Raw genomic sequence first — 10,848 nt, 5'->3', positions numbered from 1 at the left:
AAGCGCTGCAGATCTGCGTGTGCTCATTCCATGGATGTTCTGAACAATGACCAGCCAAAGGAAGCCTCTTGATTTTGTATCTGTGTGTGTGTGTGTGTGTGTGTGTGTGTGTGTGCAGAGACACTGTCTGATGTTTCATCTGTCAAACACTCACATCATCATCCCTCTTCTCACCGCCTCCTCCTCCGAGCACACCCTGATTGGTGCAGTCAACTCTTCATTTGTAAAAGTGCTTTTTTTTCTTTTCTGTCATCAAACACCAGTTTAACATTAAAAAAACCTCACGTTTGCGTCAAATAACTGATCGTGTGGTCATTTCCTTTCATCAAAGCATGGGACAAGAATTTCTTCTGATAAAGTAAAACTAACATTAACCTCTTAAGCCCCAAGCCTAACTGATCTCCGGCCTTTTGCCCCTGCATCAGGGGGCGTTGGGGCTTAAGAGGTTAAAAAAAAACATTGTAGTAACAGGATTAGAAGCTTGCAAGTTCTGCTGAATTAATCAAAGTGGGCAAATTTTAGTTTCCCCTGCTTTCTTGTTGCCAGTGCTCAGGTGCCATTTCCACACCCACTTAGAGTGCTTTTTTGTTATCGCTGCAGACTGTGTGGGAGGATTTGTTGAGCATGGCTATCGGTTCCTCTGTCTGTTCGTTCCTTTAATCTTGTCTGGTGCTGCAGGTAAGGGCATGGGGTTCCCCGCGCCTGCCGACTAATGGCTGAATGTCAGCAGCAGGCAGGTGTGGAAAACAGACAGTCCATCTGCCTTGTCACGCAGAAAAGCAGCAAAGCAGCAAACCAACAATTTCTCTTGATGCTGGTGTTTCAAACGATAAAAAGCAAGATTTAAGGCAATCAGCTTTCACAAGCAAACAAGACGTAAAAGATCACATTTGTGGAAACTTGATCATTTTTTATTGATGTGAAATACTTAAAAGTGCATAAAATACTAACTACTTGCTTAGCTTTAAAAAGATAGAAGTGAAAAACGAAACATAGTGCTGACAACAATGCAACAAATAATCATCTACAGAAACAGTGACCCTGCTAACACAGTGATTTTCAGCTGGGGTAAGGTTGACTGTGTTCTCTCTTGGCTTTTCTTGTCTCTGTCCTCTCTCCTCCTGCCTTGGGCCCATGAATGTATTTCAGTAAACCTTGTTGAAGTAGATTTCCAATTCCTAAACTATAATAAACCTCCTCTGGTCTCTGTCCATCGGGACAGCAGGCCTGCTAGAGAGGCTATCATTGAGGATGCACAGATGTATCTTTTGCATTAGTATTTTTACCTGAAACATATAGAAGGAACACTGTATACAGCTGAAATTTACAAACTGTGGAGGGCAGATGGGGTCTTCAATCAGCTAGTCTTTTGTATGCACACATTCATTCGGGTATTTTAGATGATTTATTATGTGATCAAACATTCTGACCTTCACTGTCTGTGTGTGTTTTACTCTTGTTGTGATTATGACTAATTAATGTAACTGTTACTTATAATATGTATGTAACTTTGTAATTTTAACATGTTGTCGCCTCTTGGCCAGGACTCCCTTGAAAAAGAGGTTTTTAATCTCAATGGGACTTTTCCTGGTTAAATAAAGGTTAATAATAATAATAATTCTTTTTTTTTTTAAAGTCTAACACTGTTGTACCTCATAAATCAGATCTGAAAATGCAGCTGGTTAAATTCATGACGCGATCGTGACACACACATCAAACTGAGGATGTCTCATCTTTCTAACTGCTTGTTGTGTTGACTCCTCTCTCTTCATGTCGCTACCTCAGCAGAGTGAAGCTGACCCCCCACCCACTTACCTCTCCTCCTCCACTCTTACCACTAATGGGAGGGACTAAGATGCCAGGGGAGGAGTCTAGGAGAGGAATCAAAGACGTCCAACTGCCAGCAGGATTTAATGTTACAGTAATGTAATGCGCAAGTTTGGCTGGCACTGGCACACCATCCAGATTTACTTTACAGGTTTACACACAACCAAGTCAGTAGTACAGTGGGAACATTTTCCAGCATGTAGCCAATCAAAATAAATAAATGTCAATAAAAATATTGAACTTTAAAAAAAAAGTGCAAAAAATGCAGCTAAAGCTATCTTGCTGGATCTTAAGGGCCATCCTTCTCTGTACTGACCATAACTGTCAATCTTAATCTGTTATCCGGAGTTAATGAAACAGTCGCACATAATGTCACTAAGGGCTTAGTGTGAATTTGTCAAAACCTTAAATTGCTGATATCAGTATGAGATAAGCTATAATGGTTAATATGAAGCATTATTCATTCCATTAATGCTTCATATTAACCATTATTACCATCCATCTATTTGCTTCTGCTTCTCCAGTTCAAGGTCACATGGGTGCTGAAACCTAACCCAGCTCTCACTGTACGAGAGGCAGGATACACTCTGGACAGGTCACCAATCTGTCACACCATCATTACCAAATAAACAATTAAATTAAATTAATGGGATAAATATTTTGAAAATTTAACAAACAGTTAATAACTGATGTATAAAACATTATATTAGTGGCTATTATAATGTTACAACTGATGTTTCTGAATCTTTGTAAATGCTCATTATCAACTATTAATAATGACAATATCAAAGCAGAAAGAATATATCCACTTTTCATATACTTTGTACCATTTTAGTGATACAATGTCACTTTTAAACTGATCAACCCAGAGGGGATGTCCATGTTTTTAGCTTGTAATTGGTAGAGGCATGTGTTTCCTGAAATAGTGAGCAGGTCAGCTCAAGACAGAAATGTCAGACATCTCTGGCTGAGGCTGGAGAAAACTGCATTTGTGTTTGGCTCTGCAGTGCAGGTGGGGATAATGTGTAATGCTGGATTTACACTGCATGCCATTATGAAGCTGAGGCCATCATCAAACTATTAACAAAATATGGTATGTGCAGCAAACAGTAGTGACTTATTTAGTGTAGCATAGTGTTTACACTACTTTAAATTTCCATTCATGTAAACTCATTCTGCCTGACCACTTGCTGATGTTTCATCTAAGTCATAACAAGTTCCCAAAAGTTCTCTGAGTTTAGTTCTTCTTGGAAGGACTAAACATCTTCAGCCATCCTTTAGTACGCATACAATCCACGCCACACTGCGCTGATCCCAGTGTGTGTGTTTTATGTCCTTTCAGACAGACAGCGAGCACCTCACACTTCAGACTCAATCACTCAACTTATGGGTGAACACTGTCTCCATGGTAACAGTTCCTCACCCAGATTGAGTGAAGGCAAGCAGAGGTCAGGTTGTCCAAACGTTTAGGGGGAGGCACTTGTTTCTGACAACTAATATTAACCACTTAACCAACCAGTGGAAAGTAAACACACACTTGAGACAATGTCAACACGGTTGTTTTCCTTTCTTGAAACACTGAGGTGACAAAATGATGTATTAATTTAAAAAAAAAACTGGTAGCAGCTTCAGAAACACGAGGAGATCCTTGGTACTGTCTGATCATTGCACAATATAAATATAGTCTAGCAGCACTGTTTGGAATTACTTATCTAGATAAGAGAAACATGTCACACAAGAACTAAAACTTTTCAGTAAAACATTAATTTTATTCTACTAATAAGTGATTTTACTATTATACTAATAATAATACTACATCATTCTAATACAATATATTATAGAATTATATTATCATAATGTAGACAAGAAACAGTTTTTTGCTTGTTTTTTCAGCATGACAATGATCCCAAACATGCTAACAATCCAGCAAAAGCATACCTGGATAGAAAAACACACAATGCACACAACACGCAATGCAGTATCAGTCATGGATTGGCCTCCCCAGAGACCAAACCTCAGAATTACTGAAACATTGTGGGAATCTTGTTGCACCTATTTCCCATTTTCCAGCAAAATATGAAGAAATGAGGGCTCATATTTTTTCACATTACTTTATATTGTATTGGATGCTTTTAGCAAATTTTAATAAAGCTAATATTATCATTACTCGTTATTATTACTGTTACATTGCGCCGTTACACTGCTGCATCGTTACTTGATTAGCCTATCTGACATTTTCGTGCACCGTGAACATTCACCGTATTCCATTTCGTGTGGTTGTAAGAGCAATGTCTAATCGGTACCTGTGGAGGGCGCCCACACGCCTGCGAGGCATCGAGCCTTCATCTAATCGAGACAGAGGAAGAGGCGGCAGCGGCAGAGGCAGAGAGAGATAAAGAAGAAGAATTTAACGGTTCCCGGTTGTTGAACCGCTCCGGTCTCCACGGTGCCCTGCGGCTTATGAACAGTTTGGGGCTTGGGGTGACGGTCATTTAGTCGACTAGCAGTTATAGTCACTTCAATTAGATAGGTCACCACCATGTTTTTACTAAAGGTAGCAATGTTTTGACAGCTTACCACCCTAAAGAGCATCACTGCACGCAGAGGTAACGTTCATTTGTTTGATTGCACATCTAATAACGCTGTGTGGTTGATGTACAGAGTTAGCGCTCTGTGAATCCACTAAAATAATACTTGTGTTAACTAACCATAGTGTCCGTGCTAGATAACCCTAGCTAGCGCTGGTCAGTTGACCAAAGATGTAACTCTCGCTAGCTGACGGAGAAGTCGGAGGAAATGTTGCACCGTAGTTTAGAACAATGCAATTATCTCTTCCAACGAAACCGTGCTTAAATTTAACGTTGTTTCACTCGAACTAAATCTTTTTTCCCCATGCGATGTGATAAAATGTTGCACATATCTTATTAGCAGTACCGGAGAAAGTGAAGTCGAGCGCGAAATCTTTCAGCGTTTTAACGCCACAAAAGAGACGCAGTTAATGACGTACTTTATTAAACAGTGGCTTAAGATCATCGTCAAATCCCTCAAGTCCCATGCTGTTTGACTGAAGCCATCAATCAGAACTTTTACTGTAACAATGTTGACACCTTTTAAAATGAACTATGTCCGCTGCCGCCCCTTGCGGCTTACTTGTGTAATAACAGGCTGTGCGAGAGGAGCAGAAAAAACAAGAGAGAGAAATGGTTATTGAAGATATCTATTTGAAGATAAGAAATGCATATGTTGTGAATAATATTTTATGCTTTTAAAATTAGGTTCTTAAGGAGGGTATGCCTTGTTTCACTAACCTGTAAAAATATCAACCCTGTGCAATCAATAATGCTACAAGCACACATGTTTTTATACACACTAATATATTTATATTGTTTTATTTATTCGAAATTGTGTTATTAGTCTTTGTACATATGAAAACTATTTAATTAGATATATTGCTCACTTTCTACTGAATGGGACTGCGTACCTTTTTTATTTTTTGTTTAATGACAATAAAAATTCTGATTCTGGCTGTGATGCTGAAAAAAATCTTAATGTCACTGTAATAAGACCGAGAATTGCAAACATTCCCAAAATGTTGGGATATTTTTGTGAGATACATGGAATGATACAATATATTTTTCACAACACATCATTTAATTCCCATTTTATTGTTGAGTATGCATGTCTCCTTGCAGATTTTCCCTGTTATCCTTCGAACAATACAGTGTTGAGATTTATCAGTCGCTCAACATGATCTTAAAGGCTCTGCTGTGTGTGAAGAAGCGTGGGTCAGCTCAGATTACGATTATGCTTTATATTTTGGCTCAGGTGTCAGATGTACGCATACATCCGGGCGATCGTGACTCAAGAGTTGGGAGTTCGCCTTGTAATCGGAAGGTTGCCAGTTCGAGCCCCGGCTTGGACAGTCTCGGTTGTTGTGTCCCTGGGCAAGACACTTCACCCGTTGCCTACTGGTGGTGGTTAGAGGGCCCGGTGGCGCCAGTGTCCGGCAGCCTCGCCTCTGTCAGTGCGCCCCAGGGTGGCTGTGGCTACAATGTAGCTTGCTATCGCCAGTGTGTGAATGTGTGTGTGAATGGGTGGATGACTGGATATGTAAAGCGCTTTGGGGTCCTTAGGGACTAGTAAAGCGCTATATAAATACAGGCCATTTACCATTTACATCTGTCTCTGTTTTAACAGGAAAGGAGTTGGTTGATTCAGTTGCTTCTAATCGATTGGAATAATTTGTTTCTCCGATTTAGAGCCAGAGCAATGGAGGGAGGCTCTGAGCTGATGGAGGATATTGTATTTCGGGGGGTGGAGTTTTCCGTGAAGATGGAGGTGGACAAGGGTTTGCTCATTGTCGAAATTTCTGATTCAATGACAGCGGATCAGTGGACGGGGGAGTTTGATCCAGCATGTAAGTGGCGTATACATCTCAGTTTACATATCACTATAGCCAGTCATTCATGCTGTTTAACTTTAACTGCTTTTTCATTTATTTAGATATTGAAGACCTCACTCGCAAAACTGGAAACTTCAAGCAGTTTCCTATTTTCTGTAGCATGCTGGAATCTGCAGTGAGAAAGGTGTGTGTGTGTGGGGGGGGGGGATTAGAGGCAGAACGAATGTAAACACAGTTAATAGATGAATATAAGGAGACAGATTTCCCTGAGGCTGTGTGAGCCAAAGAAGAGACTCGGTTGTGTTCATTGTCTCCACTTAAGCGAAAAATGCCCAGTTATCCCAGGATGTCCTACTCCCTTTTTCCTTTTAATTAACGTGTAGTAGCAGGGGGGAAAAGAAGGAGCCTGGAGGAAATTAGGAGAGACAAACTGAATTTTTGGCACATTTTTAAGTCTGCTGCAACTAAATTGTCATGAAAGCAAGGTATACACGCACACTGTAAATGTTAAAGCAAGACAGAAAAACATGCTTTCTGATATATCTGAAGATGCATTATTAGAAAATTAGATCCATGATCATTAGAAGAGATGGCTGATATTTTTTTGCCATTAAATTGCTGTAAATTGGGGGGGTAAATATAAAATCAGGAGCCTACGATCATAAGACTGTTCCCTAAGGTGATAATGGCATGTTTTATTATTCTGATTGTTGAAAGAGATGCTTCTTTGCAGACGAGTGACTCTGTTACGCTTGACCTCCTGACCTATGCTGACCTGGAGCTACTGCGAAACAGAAAAGCAGGGGTGGTCAGTCGTCCTCGCAGCCATCAGCAGCCATCTGCTCTCACCGCCAAAAGATATCTCATTCTCATATACACAGTGGAGTTTGACAGGTTTGCTCACAGCTTTGCTGCTTTATGCCCTCTGCGTCTGTAGTAGAAGCTGTGCTGATGTTCTGATTTTCTGTCCATGTGTAGAATTCACTACCCTCTACCTCTGCCCTATGTGGGAAAGCCTGACCCAGCTGTCCTGCAGAAGGAAATCAGAGCGCTCAGGGCTGAGCTCAGTGCTCTCACCTCTCACGGAGTTAACAAATCTGCAGATCTAGAAATACAGCGGCTACGAGCAGAGTAGGTTTAATCTCTACCAGTGTTACCAATATTAGCAGATGCTGGAAGTTTTCTTCTTCTCTTTTTTTAAATGTCTCCTGCTGTTTTCAAGGCTGGCTCTGGTTAAAGAGGAAAAGGAGAGCATGGCGAAGGTTCTGGAGCGACTGCAGTTGAGTGGAAATGATCCCACGTCTGGACGAGAGGACTGGAGAATGAGAGATGTGGTGAGGACGCTGGAGGAGCAACTTGTCAAGGAAAGGGCCAAAAGTCAGCGCTCGATGAGCAAGAGATGTCAGGAGCAGCGACTGCTAGTGGAGCAGGTGATGCTTCTTTGTTTTTTTTTAACCTGTGTAACGCCCCCTTTTTAAAATAAATCAGTAGGTTTTAACTTTTTCCTTTTTCCATTCCAGTTAGAGGAGCTGAGAGCATCAGAGTGTGCTCTCCGTGTTCGTGTCAAGAGTCTCACCAATGAACTGGCGTTACTACGGAGAGGGTTAGACAATCTAAGCGTGTACTATATCTTTACTTTCTCTCTTTCATACATTCGCTTACACGCTTAAAATTTCAAAACCCAAATCAGTCACCCACTGAACACTCGTGCTGTTTTTCTTGTGTATGCAGCAGAGTGACTCCTGTGTTGGGTCGTATCAGCTCACGGGTAGATGGAGAAATTTATCGCTCACTTTCTCGGGAGAGAAGGTCTGGGTACGGGACAATCAGGGCTCGCTCGGGATCTAGAGAACGTACAGAGGATAGAGGACAGAGGTTGGTAGAAAGAGGAAGACGTGCAGACTCCTCGGGACCGCGTGCTCACATACCCAGGCCATCACCTTCCCCCACAGGTACTACCTCTGCTCCTGATGTTGTTTCTGTGAATGAATTCTCAGTAATTAATCGCACTGATAAAGATTTGTACTTGATAAGCACTTCTGTTTTTGCAGGGTCACGGGTTCCACGCTTTGATCCAACAGCATATATCCAGGACAGGCAGCGCAGACAGAAGGAGGCAGAAATCAAAAAGTTGGTTTCCTCACTTTGTGAGTATACGCCAGTACTCCGTGTAGTAGCTGCTCAAGCATGTTTTTCTGTGTCAGACAAAGGAAGGTGCGAAGGGACATGCTGGCATCACCCGTGCTCCCCGAGAGAGGCCGTTCACGTTCCAGAGAAGCCTATCCTCAGCTGACCCGGTCAGGCAGCAGAGGCAGGAGTTTATCTATGGAGCGGCGAGGGAGCAGGAACTCCTCTGAAAGCTCGTTAGTGGACATGGATGAAATGACCAAAACTCTGTACAGGTGATAGTACTTTGGATGGATTTGTGAAGGCCCTGTGGGTGTAGCTGGCTATTTTAATGTCTGGGTTGTTTTTTTGTTTTTTTTTCTTTCATGTTTTCAGAGGAAGAAAACAGACTTACAATGGACCCAATGTGGTGAGTAATGACTTTCCTGTTATTTATTTGTTGTCCTCTCCTGTATGTATTTGAAAAGGGCTGATACCAGCCTTTTTTGGGTATGAAAGCAGTGTAGGTAGTAGATGTTAGTGGAATTAAATCACTGAGAGTTATAGTTTTTAATGGTTTTGTAGCCACTAAGTACAGAATATTACAGGCCTTAACATTTACAGTGCAATTTATCTGTCTCTAGTCCAGGGGAGGCCTTCTGTCCAGGAAGCCATTATGCAGCACACCAACACTCAGAGTCAAAGACAAAGGTAACTTGTACTTGTAACTTTTTTTTTTTTTTGTCCCCATCAGTTTACATGCATTTTTGGTTTTTTAAAGTCTAATTTGTCATTTGTTGTCCCAAACCCCAGAAAGCTCTGTAGATACAGGTACAGAGCTATCAGAGATTGATGCAAGGCTGCAGGCACTGCAGGAGTACATGAGAGACTTGGATACAGGACATTGACCTGCTGCACAGGATTGTCTGATTTCATCATCTGCATAAAACTGAGGAAGAAATCCTGATTTGGACCTGAGCTTCGGGTTTAGCAGAGTATGCACTAACATCAGAGACTAAAACTCCCTCTGGAAGCTCAGACTTCTGGAAACTACAGCCATCAATATGAAGGTCATTGGACTACCTTTTTGTGGACTAATTTCTTATGTTTTTATAAATTAACTTAAAATATGACTGTCTGTGTGTTGCCAGCTTTTCCCCCCCTTTTTTAAGCCCAAACAAACTGATACATGTGTGTAAAATTTGGCATTGCCTGGTAAATGTTGATCTTTCAAAGGCTTGTTTAATAGTGTGGGCAGAGTTGAGTCCTTTTATATTCAGTCCATGATGCAGAAAGGCATTTCGTCACTGGGTTTGCAGGTAGATCATTTATCTATCTATCAGCACGCCAACATCCATGTCTGATCCTTGCTTTCATCATCAGTTTAAAATGCAGAACATTTTTTTACGATTTCTCCGTTAATGAGTTGGTGTTAAAAAAGTGATCCATACATCTTTTGATACATTACAGAAATGTCCATGAGTATGAGTATACCAAAATGTTATAGTACATCCACACATTTAAACATGTAATGGGCTGTTGTTTCTACCACCCAGTGCTTGCTGGGATGCCTTACAGCTCCTGTGCTCTGAATCAGTGGATGACATAAGTGATACATGGTGGTCAGTTTTCCACTTTTTTTTTTTTTTTTTTAAATTATTATTATTATTATTATTATTATTTTACCTTGTCTTCCCACTTTGAAGTAAGGATTATCAGTGCATCTCAAGTATTTTGTTACCACTATACAGTCTAATTGTTCCACACAGTGCAATACAATACAGCCTTTTCTGCCCTTTAAATTCAGCATTATTTTGATGGTATCACAAACTGATTCCAAACTTGTTAGACATCTCTATAAGGGAACAATATTTACCATAAAAACAATGTTTTAATAGACTATGCTGATGGTGCATGTAACGTGTGTAAAAACTTGGCACATTTTTCATAAGAAAGTGCCAAATATTTTCTGAAACTGTTGTCTGCAGACTGTTACTAGAACTTTATCCATTGTTTTTATACCACCTAAAATATAATTTATAAGAAAGATATGCTGTGTGTAAGGAGTCTTTTTATAGTTTTATACATACTGCTTTCCTTTGGATTAGTGTTCGCTGACAAGAAGCTTGAGGGGTACCTTGAAGATCTTCCAGCACTGCAGCTGGTCTGCTTTCACTAATTAACAAGTCCTCTTCTCAGGCAAACCAGACAGTGTCTGAACAGCTGCCGTGTGCCTAGCAGGATACTCAGGAGGGGAAACATGAACACCTTATGTTGGTTTATGCCATGCAGAAATTTGGCACTCACTCACATCCACAATGTGTTGCAAGCGTCACCTTTTTTACACAAGAATGCAGACACAGATTAAAAAAAGATTAGTGTAAGCCATATATTTGTTTTGTTTTTTATGGCAGGTCAAACCTTTATGTGCCATACAAGTAGCTTCTTCTGTCTGTTTGATTTGGCAGATTTTTTTTTTTAAACATGGGACGCCCTGACACAACACCAAAGGG

The 10,848-nt window shown here is 40.7% G+C and overlaps 1 protein-coding gene across 3 annotated transcripts; it reads left to right on the top strand.

Annotated features, from left to right (window-relative positions):
* Positions 1 to 4,127: 4,127 nt before the first annotated feature.
* ccdc61 (coiled-coil domain containing 61) lies at positions 4,128 to 10,386 on the top strand. Of its 3 annotated transcripts, none has more exons than XM_085469870.1 (13): positions 4,128 to 4,433; positions 6,087 to 6,244; positions 6,331 to 6,413; positions 6,963 to 7,123; positions 7,208 to 7,360; positions 7,452 to 7,659; positions 7,750 to 7,850; positions 7,961 to 8,181; positions 8,281 to 8,359; positions 8,434 to 8,631; positions 8,732 to 8,765; positions 8,980 to 9,046; positions 9,149 to 10,386. In XM_085469870.1, the coding sequence occupies exons 2-13, from the start codon at positions 6,097 to 6,099 to the stop codon at positions 9,241 to 9,243; spliced, it is 1,548 nt and encodes a 515-aa protein (XP_085325996.1). In that variant the 5' UTR covers positions 4,128 to 4,433; positions 6,087 to 6,096; the 3' UTR covers positions 9,244 to 10,386. The 3 variants fall into 3 exon arrangements, with proteins under 3 accessions (XP_085325996.1, XP_085325997.1, XP_085325998.1); XM_085469871.1 differs by having other exon boundaries at positions 6,025 to 6,244; XM_085469872.1 differs by having other exon boundaries at positions 4,132 to 4,433; positions 7,750 to 7,832.
* Positions 10,387 to 10,848: the final 462 nt, after the last annotated feature.

The sequence above is a fragment of the Copadichromis virginalis genome, linkage group LG10, assembly GCF_057382275.1.
Source record: "Copadichromis virginalis isolate Kocher_CV1m ecotype Utaka linkage group LG10, C_Virginalis_male_GT1.1, whole genome shotgun sequence".
Classification (NCBI taxonomy): Eukaryota; Metazoa; Chordata; class Actinopteri; order Cichliformes; family Cichlidae; genus Copadichromis; species Copadichromis virginalis.
This window is presented reverse-complemented; position numbering and strand designations above follow the sequence as displayed.

Excerpts from the sequence above, each read along its gene's own strand:
- ccdc61 (XM_085469870.1), top strand. The coding sequence starts at position 6,097 with ATGGAGGGAGGCTCTGAGCTGATGGAGGATATTGTATTTCGGGGGGTG. Across the intron at positions 6,245-6,330 it reads GGGGGAGTTTGATCCAGCAT|ATATTGAAGACCTCACTCGC; the intron begins GTAAGTGGCGTA and ends TCATTTATTTAG. Across the intron at positions 7,660-7,749 it reads AGCGACTGCTAGTGGAGCAG|TTAGAGGAGCTGAGAGCATC; the intron begins GTGATGCTTCTT and ends TTTCCATTCCAG.